We start from the raw sequence: 27,379 nt of genomic DNA, 5'->3' as shown, positions 1-27,379 counted from the left end.
GTTCTTCCCCAGCACTTGTGTTGCTACTGCTCTGCCTATCACACTGTGTATTTAATCCCTGTAATCTTTCCTGTCTTTCTGCACGTCCTTACTAAGCTGACCATTTCTAAAGTCATCTGTTCAGCAGACTATCTGGACGTACACAGTAGCCATTGTCCATCCAGTTTTCCTCCTCCCATTATTCTTGGTTCATTCAGACACCTATCAGCCACCTAGCTGCTGCTGCTTTGAACTGCAGGGATTTTAAAGCTTGCCTCCTCTTTCAGTAGTTTGTCTAATTGTCCTGTTAGCCAACTCCTTAACTGTGTTTATAGCTATCCTCTCCTAGCTCTCTATCTACAACACTTCCAGGGAGGCTATTCCCTGTGGAAAGTGGCCTTCAATGGCGACAACTTGGTCTCAAGGTACAGTGGAGGAATGTATTTCTGTTTTTGTTTAAATTAAACTGTACCATGTTTTCTCTTTTTCCACAGCCAAGAAAAATCTTCCTGTGTCTCTCTGCAGGTAGTTCTCTAAATAAAGCAGGTGGGAACTGATGCCTATGAGCTGTAACATTGGGCTGCAGACTTCAGTGGGAAAAGGAGTTATCTGAATCCCAGGTGGCTGAGAAGAGAAATGGTGGGGCTGGGGGCCCAGGGGAGAAGATTGTCTGTGCCGTGCCTGACCACAAGTATCCTCCTTTTCCTACATGTCTGAACTTTGTTAGGAGACACTCTGGATCAACATCAGTTATAGAATGCTGATAAAACTTATTCTTTAAGGGGAACATTGAGGAAAATTAAAAAAAAAAAACAACAAAAAACAGAGCTCCTTTTTTGTTAGGTGCTTATTGAAACCTTCCTTTTTCTGCTACATTTCTGCTACATAATCTCTCCAATTAGCGGCATGACACTTGAAGACTTGAAGACAGTTATGGGAAGAGAGATGGCTCCTTTGGGTACTTTTTGTGTTTAATGAGCCCTCTGGTGCATTCGTGCAGATACTGAAAGGAGATGGAAGAACCCTCTCCAGAAGTTAAAGTCAGAAGCAAACTCAAGGGTTTCTTAGAGCGTTAATGGGTCCCACCGAGGGCCATTACCAACACAGCTGTTAATGGGGACCACAAGTCGAGGTGCCCTTCCCTGGAGGCTGGTTAGCGTAGCAAGTCAGAGGCACCGGTTGCAGTTAGTGAAAGGAACTGTACAGGAGGCCTCAATTCCAAGTAAGCCCTTAATGTGTGTTATCAAGCAAAACGGTCAAGCACAAGCATCCGGCCCTGCAGAAGGGCGATCCTTTCCCTGCCACGTTGCTCAGGGCTCTTCCTGGGGCGGGTAGGAGGGGCAATGCCAAGCGTAGGACAACGGTACGACACCTCCTGGGCTCCCTGAGGGGTAAGCAGGCAACGAGGCCCTGGTGCTGTAAGGAAACGATGTCTTCTTGCTGGCAGAGACAGCAGCCATAGCCAAGGTGACAAAGACCTCAGTTCTGTCAGGGGCTTTCAGCCTTGCCACCAGCCTTGGCCGTCCCCATCACAAACACCCTCCACTGTCCCATGCTTGCTCCTGTTTCCCTGCACACCTTAGCCACCTTCTCCCTCCCCACACACTCTGTTTCCCCACCTTACTTTGACCTTTTTCACTCTCCCTCCTTCTACTGATGTCTCTCCATCCTCACCGGGTGTTGCTTGAAAAACAAAGCTATGGGCTCCTGTGAATTTGCTGATGCCTGAGTTCCCCAGCAAGCCACCTGCCTTCTTTCCAAGCCCTGCTAGAGCTCCTCCCTCACCTAAGAAATTCCAGCCCCAAATGTGCTTGCATCCTGTGCAGTCCATCCTCCTTCTTGTGCTCTCCTAAAGTCCCAGTTGCGTTTCCCTTAAACGTGACCATGGCATGCTCCCTGTGTTCTCCATCCTACCTGCATCAGCCTCACGCCTACATGTACCTGGCTCCTTCCCTGCATTCCTATGTGTCCCGGTAATGTTCCTGCTTCCCCTGCTGTAGTGGGACCTCACTCCAGGAGGTTCACACATCCTCCAGGCTCATAGGTGTTTCCTGAGGTCCAGCCTCAGTGTGGGGCATGAAGGCGAGAAAGAGAGACAGGTCAGCTCTTTGGGCATGATGGAGCTCTGTCCCACCCATGTCCCCAGCGGCATGCATTCCCCATCTCCCAGGCTAAGGCATACATGCCAGATGGAAATGTCTCTATCATCGCTCATATGGTGAGAGGCCTTCAGCCCTGCCATGTTCCTGGGACTCAACTCCTCCCCCTCTACCCACAGACATAATTTCCTTAAATTGTCTGGGCTCAAACATGTGTGTTTCTCACTGCCTTCTGCACAACCCTCTAACCCACTGGTCAGCGCTGCCTCTCAGCTGTGACCCACTGGCCCTTCAGAAGTCTTGGGCTTCCGGAATTTTCCTGGTGCTTATTACAACCTTTCTGGCTCCCTCCAGAGAGCTTAGGATGGCACAATTTGCTCTTGGCTCTCATAGGGGCCTTGATGTCCCTCTTTTATGAAATGCTTGCATCTGAATGACTCCCGTGTGTGTGGGGGGGAGGAGCAGAGGTGACGGAAAAGCACCAACTATACCAAAGCAGGCAGCGAGCGGACTGCCAGGAAGAGCCATCTGAGAGGTCCACAGGCCTGTGGCTTCTCACCCTAGAAGTGGGTTCAGCCTCATCCACTCTCTGGAGAGGGAAATCAGCAGTGTCCATGCCATGGGAGGACTCAAGGGGTGAGTTTTGGTGAGACCACCCTTTGTCTGGCCCATTTTACCCATGGGTACTTTAGGATGGGGAACCATGCCTTGTATCGATCATGTTGATGACATTGACACTGCCTACGCAAGAGGTCCTCATGTAAGTGAGGTTAAACAGGGGAACTAAGCCCTGGCTCGCCCTTTGGGGCTTTTTGGAGATGCATACATTTGCTTTTCATCAGTCTCAGGATCTCCATGACCTTTCAAAGATGACAGAGAGCGGCCTCACTGTGACCTTGGCCTGTTCCCTCAGCATCCTTGGATGCAGCTCCTCCAGTCCCATGGACTCTTCAGGACTGAGTTTGCTCCACACCCCTGACTTGAGTCTCCTCTGCTAACGGATGTTGTTTTCTTCCTGGAGTCCTGACTCTAGGCACAAAGGCTTGGAAGGCTCTGCCAGCAAAGAGTGAGGCAAAGAAGACTTTCAGTACCTCAGACCTATCTGCATCTACTCTCCCTAAATTCTCTGCCCCATTCAGAAGTGAGCCCACGTTTTCCTTGTTTATTCGTCTCTGTTCTACTGTTAATGAAGCAGTATCAGCTCTTCTTGGTGCCTGTGATGTCCCTTGCAACTGTCGGCTCTAGGGGAGGTTTGCTTTTCTTAATGCCATGCCTCGATAGCATTCCTAAATTTCTTCTTCTTTGTAACCTGTCCCTGCTTCCTCTCCCTGTTTATTGCTCTTTTGCTGTGGAGCTCAGTCTTGAGTTGCTTGTGTGGCCAAGCCATCGCCTGAGATGAATGCTTGTTTTCCTGACTGTCAGGATGGACCATTCTAGTGCTTGAAGGAGGCTGTCCTCAGAGACCTGCCAGCTTGCCTGAGCTCCTTTGCTGGTCAGAGCTGCTTCCCACAGGATCCCTCTTACCGGTGCCCTGAATATGTCAAAGTCTGCCTGACTGATGTCCAGGGTCTGAACCCTGCGACTCTCCGTTGTAAATTCCCCTCAGGACTGGAGATGGTCCTATTTTCATGGTGACTGCAACCAAGGCTGCCCCTGAGTATCACATCTCCAAGCAGGTCTTCTGTGCTTGCAAGTGCAGATCCAGGTGACTCACCTGGCAGCTGGGCTAAGAAATTGTCCTACTATCCACCAGGTGCCTCCTGGACCGTTTGCACCCTGCTGTGTTGCCCTTCCAGGGAATGCCAGGGAGACTAAAATCCCCCACAAGGACTAGGCTCATTGCTCTGGAGACTTGCTCAGGTTGCTTAAAGAACACTTTGTTCACTTCCTCACCCTGTTGCAGTGGTTTGTAACTGCTTCCGCAATGCCACCCTTCCTGGCCTCTCCTCTGATCCTCACACGTAAGCATTCACGCAGCCTGTAACCCCTCCCATCGAGGAGCTCCACACATCTGAGCTGCTCCTTCACACAGAGGGCAGTTCCCCTCCTCCTCTTTCCTGCCTGGCTTTCCTGAAGAGCTTCTGTCCATCCATTGCAGCACCCCAAGCCCTGTGAGTGATCCTACCACAAATCAGTCATGCCCACAATGCCAGCACTTCTGGGACCACGCACAGAGCTTCAGCTCCTCCTGCCTGTGCCCAGGCTGAATGCAGTTGTGTACATTTGGGCTGCAGAACCTCAGCCGTGGCACCAGGGCTGAGCACAGAATTGCCATGGCGAAACCTGTTGCCCAAAGCCAAGCACCCTGTGTATGCTAAGGCCCCATTTTGGAGCAGAGACATGCTGGACTTAAGGCCACAGGACAACGCCATGATGAAAGGAGGTTCCCGCTAAGAGAGCAAACCCTGCAGTCCCCAAAGCCAGGCAGAGACAGCGCCTGGTTGCGCAACTATGGCAGGAGGCAGTTTTCTGCTTGAGCTGTCTCTGCAGCCCCATTGGGCCTGCAAGAGAAATGAAGCCAATCTCTAGGAAGGAGTAGGTGCTGCTGAGAACATCCCTGGAGGTGGGCAGCCTGAGATCCAGCTACACTGTGATCATGGTTAGCATGTTCCCTGTTCCTGTCATCAGGTGGCTGAGTGAGGTTCAGGGAGAGGAGAACCATAAGGGTGTGAGAACATGGGTGCATGAGTGGAGATGCTGATGTGAAGTGCCTCCCATTCCTGCAGCACCTTTGGACATAGATGGGATGGGTCTTGCCTCTGCCCCGTGGTGTTGGCATTCAGTTCCTGACATACAGGCATCTCACCCCTCTGAGATGCCCTGGGGAGTCTCTCCAGCACCCATCCAAAAGGGCATGGTGTTCCTGTCGGTCCTGTGCTGTATTTTCCAGGGGTTGTGCTGGGCACCCCAACTGCCTGACACAGCACTAGAAGCCTTTTCTTATTCCTTATTGACATGAGAGCCCTGAGTTAAAGTAGGACTCTGCAATGCAGAGATGAACACTTGTCTTAGCTTTGCAGTAACTTGGGCTCTAAGAAATGCCCAATGCTTCAGTTGATGGAGCCTAGAGAGACACCTCGCTCTCCTTATGGTGCACTCCTCCATTTGGTCCGCTGAGTAGGTCTGCAGGCTGCCAGGATCTGGTTGATTAAGGCACGCTCAGATGCCCTAAACCTCTACCTCTGGTGTCATTTCAGGTCACCAAGGACAGTTCCCCTCCAGCCTTCCCCAGGCCATGGCTGATGCTCTGGAAGGATGTGGGTCTTTCACAATTGCTCCATAGGAGCTGGAAGACATTTGAACATGTCTTGGATCACCTCTGGCACCTCAAATGTCACCAGGTGTTTGTGTGTGAGCAAGTGACTCCTCCCCTCCATCTCCCTTGATCAGAATGGGAGCTTAGTCAAGGAGCACACATTTTGTGCCCACCTGAATTGAGGGAAGAGGAATCCTACCTCCCCTGGGTCTGTGGCATGCACAGGAGGGAGTTGGATTGCCCCAAAGCCTCTCACCAAAGAAGAGACACCTGTGTTGACTCATCTGAATCACTGCCCTACATGGGAAAGCAAACCTCTCCCTATCACTTTGTGCATGCCCTGCCTAATAGCTGGGGAGGAATAGGGATTTGCAGAGGGGGACAGTTCCACCTCTCTTAGACAATGATGCTCTGATAGGAGAAATCACACTGCTGGACTCCACTGCTCCCTCCACAGGTTAGAGAGGGAAGATAGGTGATTACTTTAGCCTAGTTGAACGTACGTTCCCCAGGAGGGACCCTGCTGCCTTTCAGGAGCTGTCAGCCCTGGAGCCCCTGGGGACATCTCGAGAAAGCCTGTGGGGCAGAGAAAGTCACGCCTTTGGTGGTGCCTCTGCTGCTGAGCTGGAGCAGGCTCCTGGGACTGGGAGAGCTCATGGTGACCTGGCAGGCTGTGCAGAGAGCTGCTCAGTCCAGGGGCAGCTCCTCTGCAAAGAGCAGCAGGGCTCGGGGCACCGCCTGCAGGTGCCCAGATGAGGTGAGCACCTCAGAGAGAAGTTAAGGGCAGTCTGGAGTGGGGGGACAGCTGAGAGCTCATTGGAGAGGAAATCTTCACTGCCCTTACCACAGTAAGTCTTTGGCCACAGGCAATGCAGCTGTGCTTCCTAGAGGGGTTTCCTAAGCCTGGCACCTCCCACAGCTCCCACAGAGGATCTGCCAGGATGGCTATTGTGGTTTCTGTGATGTGGAGGAGGAGGATGTGCTGCAGAGCAGGGATTCCCTGCCACACCACCAGAGGGACAAGACCTCACCATTACCTTCTCCTAGGGATGGCCTCAGGTGTATGAAGCCAGCGTGTGCACACATATCTGCATGGGGCTGCAATTCAGAGCAGTGTGTCTGCAGCCCGGGGTACTGTGTGCCTGGGGCAGTGACTGCTGCCTGCAAGGGTCAGTGCTCAGCCTGGCCAGGGAACTCCCCAGGTGCAGCAGGGAGAAGCTCTGGGTGGAAGGAGTGACCTCCAATAGGGCAGGTTCGTTCTCCATAGGTCAGGGCTGCTCCCAGCTCTAACTCACCATGAGGACGTTTCCAGATGGGGACTTTTCAAAAGGAAGGATGAGTCACTGGGTACCTGAAAGGGAAGAAGCTTTTCTCAGTCTGCGATGTCTGTTTTCTACCACTGGCAGAGGGGAAACGGAAGCAGGTTAGGGGGGTTTAGACATGGGGATGAGACTCCTAAAATGTTACTTTGAAAGATCAAGAGGTCTGTGAGGGTCCTGAGAAAGCCTCTTCATTCCCTCTACCCCCACCCCAACACAGGTAGCACCACCATCACCTTTGCAGTTATCATCATTCTCCTCAGAGCTTTTCTGAGCTGCTCCTTAGCAGCTGCAAAAGCAGAGATGCTCCTGGAAAGTGTCCTGCCCAGGAGGTTTCTGTAGGGCAGAACGACATGCCCAGAGGGTGGGATGAGGCCCATGAGCACTGCTAGGGAAAAGACAGAGGGACAGAGAAAGAGCTCCAAGCAGGAACAAGTCAAGGCGGTGGAGATGGAGTCAGGGAGGGAGGGGAAATGACTAACAGAGACTAACAGAAACATGGTGGGAGAGGAGATTCAGGCAATGCCCTTTGGCCTCTGCAGTGCAGATGCCTTCCTCTGAACAAGCCCCCTTGTCTCTCGTCCCACCCAACAGAGCGCTCTGCCCTCAAGGCTGTGGGGTCCAGGGCATGAGTCGCTTCCTCTGCCGCCAGACCTGCAGCAGAGGAGAGGTGCCTCTCTCCTGTGATATGCCCATTTCCTGCTGCACGACAAAGGGGCTGAGAGGGACTGGCCTGCAATGTCACCATCTGGGAGGTGGCATGTACACCTAGGCAAAGGTGTACATGCCCATCTATCTCTCTCTCTCTCTCTCTCTCCTTGCTTCCTTCTGTAGGAGGATCATGATGACGCTCCTTGTTTCTCCAGCTGTCTGGGCTGCTTGTGTTTCTGTTTTCAGGATCTGTGGGGATAATGGGAGTGGGGTGCAGCTGCAGTTCAGCTACTGACCCTGGGGTTCCTTCCAGGGAGGCATCTTCATGGTAGTGAGATGCCCAACCGCCTTTCTAAGCAGTGGAGCTCTGGGCAATGCAGTGCATGGGGCTGGGGAATGAGCCCCCTCCCTCCTAAGGAGACCCACCTTCAGGACACCTGACTTCTTCCCTGGGGTGTCCTGGCAGGCTGTGAGCAGCACTACAGAGCAGCACAGCTCTCCTGCAGGGTCCTTCTGATAGCTGGCAGTCTTTGGTTTGGTCATCTGAGTCAGGAGCCCTTCCCAACCCTCTCTAACATTCTCTCCCCATCTGGACTAAGAAAGAGAGAGGACTTCAGAGGTCTGCACTTGGAAACTGGTCTCCTCTGTTCTCAGCACAGTCTAGATTCTTTTTCAGAGGAATATGTGAGTGCAATCATCCTCTAGCTGAGAGAGGGGCAAGCACAGGGCAGCTGGCAACAAGACTAATGAGCAGACCAGCTCTGCTGAGGCTGCACTAGGTGACAGGGAGCCTTTTTGCCTCTAATGACTCACTAGTGCTCACATGGAGAGCAAGAGAAAAGTCAAAGATTTCTACCATTGAAAACACCATGTGATGGAGGCATCTGAAAACTAAAGAAGTGTCCAGCTAGACTCATCTGCTGCCCCTCGTTTCCTGGAGAGCAGGGTGTGAAAATGCTGAACCTTCACCTATGGAAGGTTAGGGTGTCTCACCCTCTGTTATCCATATAGAGCCTGGAAAAATAGTGCACCTGGTAAATTGGTGTGAGGTCAGGGACAAAGCCCTCTGCAAGGGGTTGGGCCACCTGTGCCTTCCCTTGCCTTGAAAGAGGGCTGATGGTGATTGATTCCAACACAGACAAATCTGCCCAAGAGGGGAAAGGAGGAGATCAATCCCTTCCTCTTTCCTCTAAGGAGCAGCTGGGCATGCTGCGTATTTCATCTTTCGTGGTGGTAAATGAGATTATACGCACTGGGTCACTGGACTAACTCCCCTTCACTCAACTCAGGGCCTCCATCCCCAGGAACTGCCACCTCCATGTAGTCACAGCTATAGAGCAGGACTAAATCCTCTGTTGCCCACGGGCAGAGGTCGCTGATCCTCATGGTGCACACAAACTGGAGTTCAAGCTAGGGAACTGACAGAAGGTCCTCTAGAGATGGAAAGGCAATGTGGAGGGTTTCTGTATGCAATGGAATGTACTTTGCTCAAGAAAGTCCATCTTAGCTTCTCAATACCTTTTCCTCCACAGACAGTCCCCCGTGGCCAGAGGGAGGAAATGTCCAACAGCAGCTTCCTCACCGAGTTCCTCCTCCTGGCATTTGCAGACAAACGGGAACTGCAGCTCTTGCACTTCTCCCTCTTCCTGGGCATCTACCTGGCTGCCCTCTTGGGCAACATCCTCATCATCTCAGCCAGAGCCTGCAACCACCACCTCCACACCCCCATGTACTTCTTCCTTCTCAAGCTCTCCATCCTGGACTTTGGCTCCATCTCCACCACTGTCCCCACATCCATGGCCCGTTCCCTCAGGGACACCAGGGCCATTTCCTACTCAGGATGTGCTGCCCAGGTCTTTTTTCTCTTCTTCTTCATTGGAGCAGAATATTTTCTTCTCACTCTCATGGCCTATATTGCCATCTGCAAAACCCCTGCACTATGGGAGCCTCCTGGGCAGCAGAGCTTGTGTCAAAATGGCTGCAGCTGCCTGGGGCAGTGGCTTTCTCTCTGCGGTGCTGCACACTGCAAACACATTTTCACTCCCACTCTGTGACGGTAATATTGTGGACCAGTTCTTCTGTGAAGTTCCCCAGCTCCTCCGGCTCTCCTGCTCTGACTCCTACCTCAGGCAAAGCTGCGGTTACTGTGGTTAGTGTCTGTGTAGCTTGTGGGGGTTCTGTGTTCGTTGTTCTGGCCTACGTGCAGATCTTGACGGCTGTGCTGAGGATTCCCTGTGAGCAGGGCCAGCACAAAGCCTTTTCCATGTGCCTCCCTCACCTGGCTGTGGTCTCCTTGTTTGTCAGCACGGGCATGTTTGCCTACCTGAAGCCCCCATCCATGTCCTGCCCAGCTCTGGATCTGGTGGTGGCCGTTCTGTACTCAGTGGTGCCTCCAGCAGTGAACCCTCTCATCTAGGGCATGAGGAACAAAGAGGTCAAAGAGGCACTGGTGAAATTGATTCACTGTATAGTATTTTACCAGTCATAAGCTGCCCTTCTCTCTTTGCAAATGGTTCCCAGTTTCTCTCACACTTCTCCAGAGGCATGAAGCTGCTCTGTCTGACCAGAGACCTTCTGTAAATGTGTCTGTCCCGGTGTTGGAGTTGGCCGCTGTGATAGCATCTCTGTAATAAACGGGGATCTTCTCAGAGCAGTGCCTGAAGGCTGGGCTCTTCTTACACTGGGAAGGGAGGCTGGAGAGCAGCAGGAGTTGCCTGAGGAGCCCCAACACTGGGACACTTGTGCTGGCCTGGGGAGTGGGGCTGGTTAGCAGGCAGCTGCACAGGGGGGTGGTTATCCTAGAGAGAAGAGCAGGGGGACAAGAGTGACTGTCCTCTGTTTCCTAGTGCCATTGCTGGCCTCAGGCATTAGGGCTGGTGGGGAGGCTAACACCGTGAACAGGATTGGAAGAGGTTTTGACCCCGGGGGGACACCGCTAGCTACTGGCCTCCAACCAGACTTTGTGCCACTGATCACAACCCTCTGAGCTCTGCTATACAGCCAGTTCTCAAGCCTCCTCACTGTCTGCTCCTCTAACCCGTACTTGCTCAGCTTGCCTATGAGGATGTTCTGGGAGACTGCGTCAAAAGCCTTCCTGGCAACATGCACTGCTCTCCCCTCCTCTAGCCAGCCTGTCAGGCCACCATAGAAGGTTATCAGGTTGGTTAAGCATGATTTCCCCTTGGTGAATCTGGGATGACTACTTCTGATCACCTTCTTGTCCTTCTGGCAGGGGATCTGGAGGCAGCCCAGAGAGCACATGGGCTCTCCAGGGACACCACATGCTGGGGGCGTGCAGTGGACGGAGCCTCTCAAAAGGAGAGAACAGTCGATGCGTAGTTGCAAAAGGTGAAGACCTGTCGCCTTGCACTGGTAAATTCCAGCTCTGATTGTTCACTCCAGGCCTCGTCTCGGCATCTGTATTGAGAGGGAAAAGCTAGCCTTGAGCAGCCTCTGTCTTGCACCAGATGTTTCCCCACTCCTGAATGTACCCTGCCCTGGGAATTGCCTTCATGGCAGGTCTGCGGGGCCATGTGTGGGGCAGCAGGGCTGGGGGCAGACTGGAGCCATGCCACTCCTCACTGCTCCCTTTGTGGGGGCAGCTGCTCTGCACCGAGCAGGAACTGGGTCTCCAGGCACCACATGTCCTGCGAAGCGCATTAAGATGAGCAGCATTAGGGCAAGGGCTGTGGGGGGCTCGAGAGCTGCTTGGGAGCTCATTGGGGAAGGCCTCCTGGCACTGGTGTCATGGCCCAGCCTCACTACGGCAGCTGGCAGAGCATGTCCTGAGGCCGCACCACATCCTGATGGTCCCTGGCACTGTAGGCCCGGCTCATCCCCTCTGTGGAAGACCTCGGCCATAGCCATTTCCCACCCTTGTCCCAGGCCCGAGGAGTTAGTGATCCATGTAACAGTTAACCTGAGCAGGCACAGGCATGTGCTGTGCTGTGCCGCACTTTGCTGCACGTATAGCTTGGCCCTCAAGCCTGTGCTGTGCTGCACATGTCCCTTGGCTGCAGGATAAGCTTTCCTGGCTAATTAGAACACCTGCCTGTAGACAGCTCCCGTTTGCTATCAGCGATTATATCATCTGGGTGTCCTTGTCTTTATCTTAAGAGAAGGAGCAAGTTCTCATGCAAACCTCCTTTGGACGCTAGAAATGATGAATAGAATTGTTTCCTTCCAAGAAAATCCTGTAAGAGCTCTAAAGACCTCTCCTCAGATGGGATCTGCACCGTGTGCTGTGCTATGCCATGCCCTGATTGGAGGTCCATCCGATGCTGCACAACTCGGGGTTCCCTGCCCACTTTGCTGGACTTCTTCCTCAGAGGGATGCACCTGTTTTGAGCCTGGAGGAAGTGACGCTTGAATATTAACCAGCTCTCCTGGACCCCTCTTCCTTCTAGGGCCCTACCCCAGGAGATTCCCCTAAGTAGGTCCCTGAAGAGGCCAAAGTTAGCTCTCCTCAAGTCCAGGGTTGTGATCTTACTTATTGCCTTGCTTCCTCCTGGTAGGATCCTGAACTCCACCATCTCATGCTCACTGCAGCCAAGGCTGCCCCCAACCTTCTCATCTCCAACCAAACCTTCTTGGTTTGTTAGTACAAGGTCTAGCATTGCACCTCTCCTTGTTGGTGTCTCCACCACCTGGGTCAAGAAATTATCATCAATCCTCTGCTGGGGTTCCCAGCATCTAAAGTGATGTAATACTATCTGGCCTCATTTTGTCCTTCCTGTCGTAGCTCCAAGAACAGGCATTTGAAGCAATACCTTACTGAGTCTGAATGCCTTTCTGAGTGTTCTGCTGCTGTTTTCCAGAAAACGCGGAGGAATTTGGCAACTTGTCAACCCCACGAGCCTTTTCCTAGCCCCGCTGGCTGCCAGCACCACAGGGACAGCTCCAGTTCAAAAGCCTGGGGCTCCCTGCCCAAAATCAAAAGCCCCACCAGCCTAAGGGCTGCTGAGAAATCAAAGACCCCGACTGAAAGGGAGACGGGGATGGACACTTCTACACAGATTTCAGATGCCATTGCTCATGGCAAACACAGCTTGCAGAGGGGACAGTGAGACAGGTATTTGAGGCCTTCAAAATCATCATCGTTTGCCATCTCCATCTTTAGAAGTTTGTTCTTTTTTTTTTAAAGGCATTTTAACATCTTTATTGACTCTAAAGGCAGCCAAAGATGTTAAGGCAGAGGCAGGGTTCAGCTCTGCAGTTGTATCCGGTCAAATGAAGCCAGGATACTTATTCACTCTATGACGCTTGGGCATTTCAGAGAGATGTAAAAAAACTTCTTGGCAAATTCCCCATTAAAACTGTTAGTCTTCCTGAGAATTATCTGCTCTAACCTTGCAGAGTTCAATAAATGTCTTTTTGATTCTACAGCTTCCTCCTGCTTATGAGAGCTTGCTGTAGAAAAGAGTCACTAATCAGTTCAACTCCCCACAACATCATTAGCTTTCTGTGTCCCTGAAATGCTATGCCTTGATGTTTTCCCAACGGAAGCCCCATAAGGTTCAGAGGCTTGGTCCCAAGGGGAGTTTTCAGAGAGACGGAACTTTTCCTGTGCTGGAAAGAAATGTGATTGTTTCGGTGACAGGGAGTACTATGGAAAGGCTTTCTGACTCCACTGAACAACCAGAATGAATCCTCTTGGAAAGCTGGGTATTATATGTGATCCAGTAGGCTACTATAATTCTTTCAGCTTTAGGAGAGAGACAGTTTATTCAGCTAGGAACTGGAATGAAGAAAACATATGAGAGAACCCTTCTTTGATTTAAAAAAGGAAAACCTGCAGGATTTCAGAGTGATCTTCACGTAAACATTAGGTAACCTACCTTCTTTCCTCCCTCCTTCCCTCCCTCCCTCTCTTCCTTCCTTCCTTCCGTCCTTCCTCCATCCTGCCCTCCCTCCCTGCCTCATAATTTTCTTTTCTCGCTGTTCTCAAACACGCCGTTCCTTTCAGTAAGCTGGTACACAGGCGGCAGTTCTGGCGGCAGTACTGGCCATCTAGGTTACAACAGTTTCCAGTGTTTGCTGAAATAGCTGGGGTGGGAAATCAAGGCATTCTTTCATGTCACTTTCCAGACTCAGCAGCTGATCTTTTCCATTCATGCGGCAGCATCAGCTGAGGATGCACCTTACGGAAGAGGACTCTGGGGAATGGAAATAGCAGCTCAGGACAGAAAGAGAGGACGTTTCTGCTAAGTCATTCTCTCTTTCCCGGCAGGGATGGATAACCAGACCGAGGTGAGGAAGTTCATCCTCCTCGGTCTGAGCAATCTTCAAGGGCTGCAGCAATTCCTGTTCATGCTATTCTTACTGCTCTACCTGTCTAGCCTGCTGGGGAATACGGCAATCATGATTGTGGTGATATGTGAAGCCCGGCTACATACCCCCATGTACTTTCTCCTCTGCAACCTCTCCTGCCTGGATATCTTCTACTCCACAGTTACTGTGCCCAAGATGCTGGCTGGGCTCCTCTCGGGGCACCAGGGTATTTCTTACCCTGGCTGCCTCAGCCAGCTCCACTTCTTCCACTTCCTGGGCAGCAGCGAAGCTTTGCTCCTGGCTGTCATGGCCTATGACCGCTATGTGGCCATCTGCAGCCCCCTGCGCTACACCCTGATCATGAGCCCGCGGGCCTGCCTGCTGCTGGCTGCAGCCGCTTGGGCTACTGGCTTCCTCCATGCTCTGATGCACACACTCATGACCTCCCAGCTCCATTTCTGTGGCCCCAACCACATCCACCACTACTTCTGCGACATCAAGCCCCTGGTGAGACTGGCCTGCAATAGCAACCAGATCAACCTGAGCCTGCTCAGCATCGTCACGGGGAGTATTGGGATAGGCCCCTTTGTCTTCACGCTCTTTTCTTACCTGTACATTTTTTCCTTCCTCCGGCTGAAAGTCCAGTCCAAGGAGGGAAGGAAGAAATCCTTGTCCACTTGCATCTCCCATCTCACAGTAGTGGCCTTACTCTATGTCCCTGTTATTTTTAACTACGTACCACCTTCCTCACGGAATGCACCCAGGCGGGACATGATAGCCACCCTTATGTATAATGTTGTCTCATCCGTCCTCAATCCTTTGGTCTACACCCTGAGGAACGTGGAGGTGAAACAGGCTCTAAAGAGAAGACTTTTCTCCAGAGAGTTACTAGTACAGAAAATGTTCTGCCTTGCAGCTTGTGTGGAGTAGTAGGCAACGGGCAATGCAATCAGAGGAGCTTTTGGCTGTGTTGTGCAGAAATGTGCTTCTCACTGCCAACAGCCTGGGTCCCTTCAGAAATACCCTACCTACTGCATATGGCCTCAGCTCTCCTATCCTGGGCAATATCTGTGCGTAAAGATGAACATATGTTGGTGGAACAGCCACTCCTATTCATCCAGTTGGAAAAGAGAAGCAGCTCCAGAGAATGATACTTCAATAAAAACATCTTCCTTCGACTTATTTACCTTCTAACGTCACTTGATACTTTTCTTTTTTTCTTTTTTTTTTCTTTCTTTTAGGCAGCTGAATCCCACCCGCAGTCAGAGCTGTCAAGAGAAGTCAGGCCATGACTCATCTTATCCTAAAGCCGATAGGCAAGGAGGGATTCAGTTGTTGCCGTGTGATTCAGTTGGCCACGTACAGGCATGTCTGTCTTGCCACTTGAAATACTCTGGGTATCTCAGCTGGTGTCTCTCTGCTGCCCCAGGAAGGCATAGGTCTCCTGTAGGCCCTGCACCAGATCTCCCAGCCCTGTATGGAGGTCAGAGATCCTCGGGCCTCTGACATGGTGCTAGGCACCTTTGTGTAGGCAAGTGAATTCCACCGCCATTGCCTAGGTCCCCAGTGGTTAAACCTGCTGTTCAGGCTCTTGTCTCACAGGGAAGAATGGGCATTTGGAACCCCAAATTTAGTGTCCTGGTCTCAAGTTGAATCTCTCCCTTCATCTCCAATTGACTGGGAATGGTGGATTCCATTTGAAGAAAGGTTCCAGAGCCGATCCTTAGGGCTTAAAGGGGAGGGAAGCTTGGGTGATGGGCACTAAGAGTAATAGTTAGAGTGATCTCTTGATTCTCACCTGTCCTACAGGTTTTTTCCCCCGTATTCATAAACTTCACAAACATGCCAGCTATGTTGCACATAACACTTATGTGCTCAACACGTTCCAGGTCTAGAGTCCTACCATGGGCCTTAAAAAGGCTGCCTTCAGTATTGTTCTTATTATCGTTTTTACAGACTTACATAAGAAGGATGATGACGATAAACGTTTCTGTTAGGGCCTGAGGTAATCCCTCAGTGCAAAAGTTTCATGCCATGTACTTGAAGGTGTCCAAAGAGATTCCTACTCTCCTAAACAACGCTCCAGACTGCATACTGTAAAAGACGGTCTCCCAAGGGTCCTGATCTCCTGCTCCCGTATGACCACTCTTTGAGCCCAAGACCATTTCAGTGTTTTTAGGTCTTTAAGAGTTCATATTTGTCTAGAGCTGGCCAAAACCAAATGTGAGTGCTTCCTTGCAATCCACCACTCTGCAGGTGTGCGGCATCCTTCAGCAGCAGCAATGACTCGGGACAGTTCGTCTGTGAAATCCCCTTACTGTCTTGCTCCGATTCATACTCTGGGGAAAACGGGCTTCTTGGTTTGGTGACTAGAGACATGGCCTCTTTTCTAGTCATAACAGTGTCACAGTGGTTAAGACCTTCACGGTGGTTCTACGAATACCTTCTACAGGAGGGCGGCATGATTTCTTGTTGTCTGCCTTCCTGCTGCCTCCTTCCTTGTTTGCACTGCCGCACTCACCTACGCAAAACCTGCAGCTACTGCCTCATCTAGCTCTACTAGCCACTAACCTCACAGGAGCTCTTGGTTTGTTTGTGTCTTTGTTTGTTACTGGGATCAATGCAGTCATTGATTAATGCAGTCATCTACAACAAGAGCCAGAATGAGATCCAGTGTTTTCTCAGGAAGTCGTTTGCAAGGGCTGGGTTAAGGTCACCAAGAAGCAGCTTCCTGTCTTCTCCCCTTTCCTGCTGTTTTCTTACTGTTCAACCTTAGCTAGTGTCTCTGTTTTCTTCAGAATAGAGTTTATGGAAAAGCAGATGACACTGTGCCCAGAGCTGCCCAGTAACTCCTCTGCATACAGTTTATGTGGCTTGTTAACACTTACAGCAGATATGGGCCAAACGCTGGACTAAACGGTAAGTCGATGTGTTTGAAGGCTAGTCACCACCCATACAAAGGACAGCTGAACAGTGACGGCAGAGGAATCCCAGTAACCTAATCAGCGCAAAGGAGCACTCTGACTCGGATGCTCCCAGGACCATCACAGGAGAGCAATTAGCCCATTGTCGCTGGTGCCTTGGAGAGTGCGTAGCCTCCAAGATGAGTCCACGTGAGTGACTCTCCTTGAAAGCCTTGTGGACTGAAGGGGTTATTGCCTAAAGGCCTATAGGATTTACTAGGGGACGTGAGACAAGAGCATGTGAAACTGTGTACCAGTTTTAAGGGGACTTAAGGAATATGTGAGACTTTAAGGGATCTTTAGGAGAAGGACCAAAGGTGGGGAAAGGGAGGTATTGGAGTGGGTGGATTGGAGTTTAGAAAGGACTTGGCCGAGTGTGAACAGGTCAGTATGTTTGTCTAGCCCTGCCCCGCACCTGAGCAACCCCACCTAGCCGACTGAGTGAAAGAAAACATCAGAGGAGTGTCCCACTTATTCTACAGAGTAGATTCCCACTTATTCTACAGAGTAGATTCCCACTTATTCTCCTCTCATGTCTCGTCTCAGTGTCACACTAGAGCCAACCTCCACAGGGTCTTCTTTCCCAGCTGATTCCACCAAGCCTATTCCCTTGGCTGTGGTTTTACTGGATGGTAGATAGGGACAGGGAGAAGCTTGCTCCTCCATTCCTGAGCCCATAGGAAGCTTCATGAGCCCATCTCCATCATTCTAAACAGATGATGTGGCATGTGGCTATTCTTTAAACACCTGTGTCCCTCCAGCCTGCCCCTCCCCTTCCCTCTCACCTCCCTATGTGCTTTCTCTCCAGCACCCCATACGGCCTGCCCTTCCTCTGCCTCCCAGGCCACAAACACCTTCCAGCTAGCCTTACAAGATGCCTGGATGGATAGGGGCTCTGAGGGAGCAGCTCAGTCCTTAGGCTCCAAGCATCAGCACACGCTTTGGGCTGTGTGCCTAGTGGGACTGGGGAAAGCTTGTGGGTTCTGCTGGAGTGTTGGGCTTGGGCTTTGTGCTTGGCCTTTGGGGTGCGAGCTAGATTTGAGGAATAGGGCTTTGGGTTTGAGTGGGGCTGAGGGCTCGAGCCTGCCCTAGGCCTTCAGGGCAGGGGATCGGGGCATGGCATTAGCTTCAGGCACAGGCCAAAAGGAGATGAAGCTTGCCTGAGTCTGAGGAAACGCCATCTCATTTGGTGAGTGCTACTCAGTTCTTCTCTTTTAGAATAGGCTTGGAGGGACTCAGGCATTTCCCTAGCCCTTTGCATGAGAAAAGTCCTGTGCAGCCGCTGCCACCAAACTCTCTACCTTTCACTCTCCAGACCCTGCAACATTCCTAGATGGCGTCAGATCAAAGGGGGACCTTTGCGGTCACAAGCACGCTTGCCATGTCTTTTAGACGCTCTCAGGATTTGCATTAGTGATCACTGTCTTTGGCACCTGCTTTCTGAAAAGGAAGTTTCTTAGCACGCCTCTCTCCCTTTCTCTTCTCTTGTCATCTTCTGCAGTTCCTCAGCTCTTGCATCTCATTCCACATCCTCCTTGGTTTCTCAACAGATGCAGCATCTCTTTTGCCGCCTTCTTGCTGGGGCTCTGTGGGGAGAGGGGAGCTGTCATTCTGATGCAGCATGTCCCACCGTTACCCCAGAGCATGTCAGAGAGGCACTGCAGGGACCTGCCCTCCCTTTCTCCACCCCAGTTGTGCAGGGTGGAATTGGGGTGGAGAAAGGGAGGTGCAAGGGCACCGAAAAGTTGGGCCCAAACTCAGAAAGAATGGCACACAAGGCAAAAAAAAGGGTTCAGAACAGAGGATGGCGGGTCTTCTGACTGTAGATGCCTACAGATGGTAGTGGTGCTGGTTTGCATCAGTTATTTCTCAAGGCTCCGATCTGATGGGCAGGCATCAAACCTTAGCAGTAAGAGCTAACAGCAGTAGCTTCTGGTAGCTATTCTGTCCCCTCTTTAACAGCACTTCCGACATGGTCTTTCACAGCATCCCTGTAGCCATGAACCTCAAGAAATGGAGCGCGGGACAAATGCAAAGTCTTGTGCCTGGTATGGGCTTACCCCTGCAGCAGTGCAGGCTGGGGACTGAGTGCCTGGGGGACAGCTCTGCTGACCAGACCCTGCGGGGCTGGTAGAGAGGCGGGAGCATCGGCCAGCAGCGTGCCCTAGCAGGGACGAAGGCTAGCAGCACACAGGGCTGTAGGAACAGGAACAAAGCTGGTAGAGCAAGGGAGGAGATGGCTCGCCTTTACCAGGCGTGCATTAGACAACATGTGGAGGGCTGCATCCCGTTTTGGCTGCCGGCAGTATAAGAAAACGACTGACATACTAGAGCAAGTCCAGCACCTTCCCTTCCCTCCACTTTACCTGCTCAAATAATAAACAAGGCTGCCATTCCGATTCTCTCACCCCTTCACTTAGGCCAGCAGCACCTTTTCTCAGAACAAAGGCTCTTTTCCTGTCACCTTGGCTACTTTCATCAGCAAGGGCTCCAGCCAGCAGTGTCTTGCCGGTTCCTGGAAAGGGGACCATACAAGAGACAGCCTCTGCAATTAAAACAAGAAAAAAATTCAAAGAAGAAGAAGAAGAAGAGAGAGATTTCCGTAGGGCAAAAATACGGACAAGTGGCCCCATCCCCAAAACAACAACCCTTCCCTCCTAACCAAAACACTTACATCTAAGATAGCAGTAAGAGCTCAAGGGTGAGAACAAATCCAAGTAGGTGCAAGTTTTGTCTTCCTACACAATCCCACAAGACAGTAAACTACGGGAAAGAGAGAACTCAGCTGCATAAACTCTCCACCAGAGTGTTATGCCTTGGCCGGACACTTGCAACACCGCTGATATACTAACAGAGATAACAGCAGAACAGGGGAGCCAAACAAGAGCAAATTTCAGCACCAACTCTGAGAGTGGACTAATGCAAGTCCGCTGTAGCTGGTCTGTTCTTCTTTGACACACTGCATATGCTTGCTTTCACAGGAGGAAAGCCTGTCCTCCTGCTTTTCATTCTCTGTGTTACATTCTTGGAATTTGCGTCTCCCAGAATTTGCTGGCAACAGCTGAGGACGTAGTCTAAAGCTGGGAGGAGGGGAGGGAAAGGTATTTTGCATTTCCAGATAGTATCTAAACATCAACTAGAAAAGCTATGGCACCATGGTTAAGAAGAGAAAGGCAATGAACAAAAAGGCAAACCTTGTAAGGATTGTCTTTCCAATATTGGCAATACTTCTAAAGCTGGGAAGAGAAAGGACTTAAAGTCACATTTCAACAGACTGTGAGTTCAGTTTTGCTGATCCAGAAGAAAGAAAGCTAACCATTAAATCTATAGGCAACTCTCGTGTGAAGTAGAATTCGAGGTGAGTGCAATATGTTAATTATTGTCCTCAGGTAAATTGTCCTCAGATAAAAGAAGCCTGAGGGCTTGCTTTCTTCCCCTTTGCCCTTACTCTGCTCAAACATCTGGGAAGTGGAGGAGCTTGCCAGGCAGTGCAGTAGGGGCTGCTGTGGGTCCCGAGGGAGGTGACCTCTGGTGAGGACGATGCAGCAAACCCGCAGGCCATGAGTAGCAGGTTGGCCCCTCGGGGCACGGGGAGGCTGCTGCTGGTGGAAGCAGTGCTGCCCCCACAGATTATCCTGCAGCCCATGGAGTCCTTGCTCCTGTTGAACATAGGAGGTAAGGTTTTAAACGCTGTACCCTTGATGGGCCCTGCCAATGCAGCTTCAGAGCAGCGCTTGCAGGCAGCATTTCAGCCAGGAGAAGGTCTGGTCACTGGGGCAGGTGATGTTTTGTGAGCCAAGGGGAAGCTGAAGGGTTATGTTATTGCTCTATTATGTTGATGTTCTGTTACTTTCAAGTGTGCAAGAATCACAGTCCTGCCCACATTCTCTTTCAGAAATGATGCTGCCTAGAGACTCTCTTTGGCCTTTTCCCGGAGGGACATGTTGCGTGATCTCATGTGCCGCTAGGGAAGGCATGCGCCACAGAAACAGTGTACGTGTCAGAGCTGGTGGGCAAGTTGCAGCTGAAGCGTTTGTGACCTTAGGGAGCAAGATCAGTCCACCAGTGCCCAGGACACCTGCCTTCTCGGCGCTTCTCCTGCAAGTGCCTCTGAGCGCGGCCGCACTTGCCAGGCCAAACAGCTGCTCTCATCCAGTGGCTCCCAAGGCCTCCAGGCTCTGGCTGGCGAGGCCGAGAGTTTTGCCTCAAGTAGCTGCTGAAGGTGGGATTGCCCTGCAGGGCTAGGGATGAAAGCTCTGTTTTCCTGAAATTGCAGGGACACGGTACCCCTTTCCCATCTGTGCGGAGCAGGGTGCTCTAGCCGGGTGGGTCCGTCTGCCTGGCGGTACAAAGGAGTCCCTGATGTGTGTGCGCTGCAGATGAGATGAATCAATCAGGCAGTCACCAAAGGAAGAAGGGCTTCAGAGAAACCACGCAGCAGAGTCAGTGACCTGCACCAAGGCTCGAGGAGGCAACTGCAGCACAACCCCAGCTTCAGCTTTAAAGCTTGTCACACCTTGTAATGGCACCAAGAGCTTGAAAACTTGACCTGAATGGAACTGAGAAAGGGCTGCCTAAATTATCAGAGAGCCTGCAGTGCTTTCTGGGGGTTCTCTGTGGAACTACACCAAGGAACTGCTGTTGGGGAAGGTACTGACAGATGCCCTTCCTGTCTGATGTGCTGCTCTGTGCTAGCTCTGGCTTATCCACCTGCTTGCGCTGAGGCATCCCTCGTCATCTAGCTGATTTGCTGCAAGACGCCCCCCTGCAACACCCAAGGGGAGAGGGAAGCCTACATGCTGCTTGCCTGGTGAAACGCGGGGGCTGTGGGTGAGGGCTTGCTTTTGCTTCTGAGTTGAGGAGGGGGCAAGATTGCAGCTTTGAAGGCCCAGACCATCTGGCATTGGGCTGTGCGTGGTGTTGCAAGCTGCCCTTCCTCTGGCCATAGGCCGCTATGCTGCTTCTCAGGTGACTTTCTGGGTGACAGCTTCCTCTTTGGCAACGATGGCACCATGAAGATTTATGAAAGCAGACAGAGAGGAAGGGCCTTTTTACACCACCTCTCAAGGAGCTGCCCCTGGAACTAGGATTTGGCTTCTGTGTTTCTGGAGTCCTAGTCCAGTGTCCTAACCCCGAGGTCATTGCTCCCATTGGGCTCCTCCTGCTGATGAGCCAGCTTAGCCATCTCTTCCTGTCACCTCACGCACAGAAGGGCAATAATAATAGTTGTTGGGGGGTGGGTGGGGGGCGTGCTGTGCCTTGAAAGTTAGTACCTGACCACCGCCTAGGAGAAGTGCTGCTCTCAGTACCAGTTTTCGCAGCCCTTCCATGCCCAGCACTGTGGCTGAGGCTTGTGGGAGGAGACTGCCGTTTCAATGTGTCCTTCCGTGCAGCATGGAGAGCAGGTACTGTAGGAGTGCAGTTGCTGAAAAACTGAAAAGACGACCCAAAGCAAAGATCACACGCCCTGCAAGCAGAGCATCTTATCTGACCTTGCCTCAGCTCCTGTTTTTTTGTATATAGTTGAAGAACTGCAAAGACACCAGTTTAATCCAGCCAGCAGTACAAAAGTTGTTCAAAGGTAACAGCAGAAGAGGTGCAAATCAGCTAACGAATAATCATAAGATGGACCACTGAAGGCTGGACTTTGGGCTGAAACTGGTAAAACTAGGAATCGTGGGTAGAGCTAAGTGGTCGTGTAAAATGAAGTATTGACTATGTAGCAGCTTACTTTCGCTTAAAAACTGTCACAAAAAGCTACCCAGGGTCCCTTCCTGTGCTCTCAGCCAAGAGGCACCTTCCTGCTAGCAATGACACTGAAGCAACTTAGAAATCTGACTCCTGCTGCTCATTACAGGTGCCTGCGAACAAACAGAAGAGAAAAGATGATTTTAACAGAGCGCACACCAGGTTCCTCATAGCTAGTGGTGGAGCTCCCCCGAGGGCTGTGCAGGAAGAGGGGCTGCATCTTGAAACACTGTTCCGATTGCATCCATCAGGGACGTTGTTCCTTTCCTTCCCTTTCCCTCTTACAGCAGGAATGAGACCGTGTCCCGTCGTCTGCAACTATTTCATTAATTGCCTCTGGAAACAAAACCCTCAGCCCGGGCTCCTTTTAAGGAGAGCGCTTGATTCCTGGGGCTTCCTCTGACTACTTGTTGAGCAGCTTTGCTGCTACCCTTTTCTGCTTTCTCTCTCGTGTTCCTATATTGGCTGTCTTGGAAGAGAGCCCTGGCATTGGCACCAGTCTTTATAATTTGTTATACTCTCTGCACTTGTGAATGCTCCCAGCCCTATTCAAATCAAGTTTGTTTTTTCTCTCATTCCCACCCAGCTCCCACTTCCTGCTCCTCTGGAATAACGCCTGCCTGTTTAAGGCCAGGCTTGCCAGAAGCACCTCATTTTGGCCTTTCTCTGCTGCTTTGCTTGCATGGCCTTTCCCAAAGGTAACATCACGTGTGTGTGTTCTTTTCTGCCTTTTATTAGTGACAGGAGCAAGAAACCTGAGCCCTTCACAGGGAAATCCCTGGCAAGGTGTGCTTCCAGACGCTTGCCCCGAGCTCTGTGCTCACGGACCTGCATACTCAGACAGAATTCCCTGCAACAGCCCAGGGCTTGCTCCGTGTTTACCCAAGAGTTTTCTTTTGGAGAGGAGAAGGGAGACAGCATTTTGCTAGTTCCTTTCTCACTCACGCTGACAGCGCTCTTAACCCACAATCCATCACAGCCCTAGCGGAATCAGCCCTAGTTTAAAGGCAGTTTTGTTTATTACCGTGATTGAGAAAGCTGACCTTCAGCACTCGCAGCACGCTCGCATTCACTGATAGGCCTGCAGGCTTCATCGGCCTTAGGCACTTACAAGGGCACTTAAACAAGAGTCAGACTTCTGCTACACTGAAGGTAATTCAGCCCAGAATTTCCTTCTCTAACGCAAGGAAGACTAACCTGGAGGTTGTTACAGCTGAGAAGGAAGGTTGAAAGCAATGTGGGGGGGGTGGGGGAGAGGAAAGAAGAAACAAAAAGGTTGAAACCCAGAGGAAGGGCTATTTAATTTTATTTATTTTTTTAGGCTTGAATCATGGCTAGACCCTTGTCGAGCCCTTAGGGGCCCGTGCATGTGAGGCTGGGCTTGCAAAAAGCACTTAATTGGAGCCCTACCCTGCTCCTTCCCTGCCACGTCCTTTTCATTATGTGCTGGGCTGTGTATTTCAGCCTTGTTTCTTTGCACGCTCGCTTTCACAAGTTATGGTCTGCCCCAAAAACAGTCAGGATATTTGGGGTGAGACCACCATTGCCACTCTGATTTCAACATACTTGTTTCTGTCCTGGAAAGAGTGTCATGAGGAATTGGGTGAGTTTCTGCCCTTGTTCAGAAGTGCACAGTGAGCTCCCAGGATGTCTCCTGCCCCTCCCTGCCCTGCTGCAGAGAGAAGCCCTGCGGAAGACCTGGTGAGGAGTCGGGCGACTGACAGAGGACGGGATAGTAGCCCTGGAGTGCGCTCTGCATGCTGATCAAAACCTGCTAGGGCCAAACATGCATATCTTGCTTTGTCAACAGTGTCTAGCTGCTTCACAGGCAGTAACTACCCACGCCTTGCCTAGTCTAGATAAGCAACTAGCTCGAGTAGCTAAAAGGGGCCCCTAGGATACACTAAAGTGAGTCCTGCCTGGGCATCCGACCCATCCATCCTCCAGCCTCCCAGCAGTGACCTCTCAATGCTATTCCTGGGGCTCCCCGTGCGCTTTGGAGGGTAAGTCCTTCTCTAATCTGCTTTGTTGAACCCCTCACATGCCTGGAGTGCCTCTCAGTGCCTGTATCCAACCCTCCTTTTTCCTGCCTTGCGGTCACATTGTGGTGCAGTTGGCAGGATACCAGTGTGGAGATGCATCTGTGGGGGACATAAGGACAAGGGGGAGGCGGGGAGCCGCTTCCCCAGGTGGCTTGCTACGCGTCAGTGGGCACCCACGGCTCACAAGGTAGCGGGGTGTGCCTCCTCGGCAGCATGGCCGCAGCTTGAAAGTGAGCTGGGGGTAACCCCAGCCAGGCTAGAGGAATTGCTCTCCAAACTCTGACTGGAAAAAGCTGGAGGAGGGAAAAGGCGGGTGGAGGGAAAGGCAGCAGGGGATCTGGGGGGGATCTTACCGACTGCACTCCGCACCCTTGGATAAGGCATCGTTAGTGCAGCGCCCACACACTGGGCAGTTGGAAAGTGATCTCCAAGCCGCTAAGGAGGCTTGCCAGCTGACCCAGGAGGTGGGAACCACAACTGTGGATGGAGCTGAAAAGCTGCAGCAGGGATGTGCCTTTATGGCTGTCTGCATTGCAGATCGCCCACCTTGCAAATCGCTGTCCTCGGTGACAAGGGGGGAGCTGAGATGTCCATCCCCTGGTTGTTCGGGCACTGGTGTGAAAAGACGATGGGGGTCCAGAAGCTCCAGATAATGCTCCAAATAATTGGGAGCATGAAGAGGAGGTAGCTGCCCGGCCAGTGGTAGAGCAGCAGCTTACCGGACCAAACGCAGCCAATAGGCAAGGGGCTGCCACTAGTTGTGATTTTAAAGCACCAGAGCTACAGGACATGCAGGGACGCTATCAGTAGAAGCCCTGAGAAGGGTTATTAGAATTGCTGTTCAGGCTGTGGGATGATGGGGCAAATGCGGTTTACTTTACCCAAGAGGAACTTGATAGAAGGGGGGAGGGAGGGGGGGTCTCCCCCAAGAGCCCACGCTGCAAAGCACTCTCCATAACATGCAGCAGCAAAACAAAAACCAGTTCCCCCCTCTGATGAACTGGCTGATGAACCGTGGTGCGTTTAACTAGCCTGACTGAGCAGACATTTAATGATGGGCTCACTGAGAGGACTCCTATCTTAGCAGAAATAAACCAGCTGCGGCAATTAGCAATGTTGTCTGGAATCTATTCCCAGCAGTTTACCAAAGATCCCCATGCGCAAAATGGTCCAAAGTAAGATGCTGCAAAGTGCCCTTCCCCGCTCTGGTTCCCCCTCTCCCTCCAATCTGAACGTTATGGTGCTCCCTAAGCTTGGTGGGGGGATGGGTATGGTTGGGGAAGTCACAGCGCTGCTCTCTCAGGTAGCAGAGGGGTCTGTCCTCTGTCAGCTGAGATAGGAAGTTGGGAAACAGGCCCAGGAAAAGGTGACACAGCAAGAAAGGGCGAGTCGCGGCACTATGTTCCCAGACCTGCGGCGAGCGGGCAGACCACGGGGGAGGGAGATGGCAAACCCGTCGCAGAGCTGCTCGAGCGACGGCTGCAGCCTCAGCCGGAGCCGCGCCCTAAGCGCACCGGGGTGGGGAAGCTCGGCCAGGAGCCTAAGGAGAAACGAGAAGAACCAGCGACACCTACTGCCCGGCCTGCAGAAGGCACGGGATGCGAGCCACCAGCCCAGGACAGCAGCTTTCGCTCGCCTGTCTTCAGTGTCTTCAGTAGCCCTCTGGGGCCACTGAAAAACAAGGCTGGTTCCTGGGGAATGACAGTGCGTTACCGCCATGTACCGAGTAGCTCCCATGTTAACGGCGGCTGTGCCCGATCTGGTGTCCCTCATGGGATGGCTGGCCACCAGACTAGGACGCTAGCATGTGGTATTAGAGCTGGCAAATGCCTTTTCCTCCAGTGCTGTCGCTGATGCAAAGTTATAGACATAGCCCCACCACTGGCCACCAGCTCCCCAACCTCTCTGCCTGCCTGGGCTGCCCTTTGCCTTTCACTTGAGCACCTCGCCAGGCCAGCCTGATGCTCCTCACCACGCAGCTTCCTGCAGCACCCTGTCTCATCTCCACGGGCTTTCACTCCAGCACCCCACCGGCCCTGCCCGTCCTCTGCCTCCTAGTCTCCAAACACCTTCCAGCTAGGCTTACAAGATGCCTGGATGGATAGGGGCTGTGAGGGAGCAGCTCAGTCCTTAGGCTTCAGGCGTCAGCACAGGCTTTGGGCTGTGTGCTTAGTGGGATTATGGAGAAGTTTGTGGGTTCTGCTGGAGTGCTGGGCTTGGGGTTTGTGCTCAGAGTTTGGGGTAGGGGCTAGATTTGAGGAATAAGACTTTGGGTTTGAGTGGGGCTGAGGGCTAGAGCCTGCTCCAGGCCTTCAGGGCAAGAGACCAGGGGGTGGGATTAGCCGCTAGTTCTTTGCTGTGAGTTGGCCAGGCGGGGGTGGGAGCAGGAGGCCTCCGGCCACCACAGCCGCCGGTAGCGGCCCCCCCCCCCCGCCGGGTAGGGATGGCCATGGGCCCCGGGCTCCGGGCCCGAGGGTTCTCGGTTGGAGAGCCGGGCGGGGGTTAAAAGACTCGGGCAGCCCGATGCGACCCGGGGGGCAGCCGGGCGTGCTGCCGGAGGGGCCGGGGGGGTCGGTGCGCGTGCGGGCTCCACACCCCCCACCCCATGCCCGCCGGCGCAGCCCGTGCCTGCCCTGCGGGCAGCTGGGACGGAGAGGGGTACCCTGCCCCCTCTCTCTCCGCGGTCTGGTCTCGGCAGAGAGACGCCGCGCGGTCGGCTTGCGCCGGCCTGCCTCGAACGCGCGACCCCGGCGCGAGCGCGTGCTCGCCGCCGGGACGGCGAGCCCCCACTGCGGGTGGTGCGGACACCGAGCCCCAGCGCATCCCTTCTCCTCCCTGGCCGGTGCTCTCAGTCTCCCGCTGTGGCCGGCTGTCGGCGGCACCCTTCCTTCCCTCCCCCCCGCCCTGCCCCGGCACTCTGCCATCCGGCGCGCCTGCCTCGCTCTGCCCGACCCGGCTTCGCTGGGCGGCAGGCGGGCGGCGGGCGGGCGGGCGGGGGCGGCCCCTCCCGGTCTCCGCGTGGAGGCGGGGAGAGCGGGCGCCGTTCCCCGTC

The 27,379-nt window shown here is 52.6% G+C and overlaps 1 protein-coding gene and 1 pseudogene across 1 annotated transcript; both read left to right on the top strand.

Moving 5' to 3' along the window:
- Nucleotides 1-8,863: 8,863 nt before the first annotated feature.
- LOC138062997 (olfactory receptor 14A16-like) lies at nt 8,864-9,792 on the top strand (annotated as a pseudogene).
- A 3,743-nt stretch (nt 9,793-13,535) lies between these two features.
- Nucleotides 13,536-14,504, top strand: LOC138062996 (olfactory receptor 12D1-like). Its single transcript, XM_068922675.1, has one exon. The coding sequence runs from the start codon at nt 13,536-13,538 to the stop codon at nt 14,502-14,504; it is 969 nt and encodes a 322-aa protein (XP_068778776.1).
- The last annotated feature ends 12,875 nt before the right edge of the window (nt 14,505-27,379 follow it).

The sequence above is a fragment of the Struthio camelus genome, chromosome 31 (genome assembly GCF_040807025.1).
Source record: "Struthio camelus isolate bStrCam1 chromosome 31, bStrCam1.hap1, whole genome shotgun sequence".
NCBI classification, from domain to species: Eukaryota; Metazoa; Chordata; class Aves; order Struthioniformes; family Struthionidae; genus Struthio; species Struthio camelus.
The sequence above is the reverse complement of the archived record's forward strand: the minus strand, read 5'-3'. Positions and strand labels throughout refer to the sequence as shown.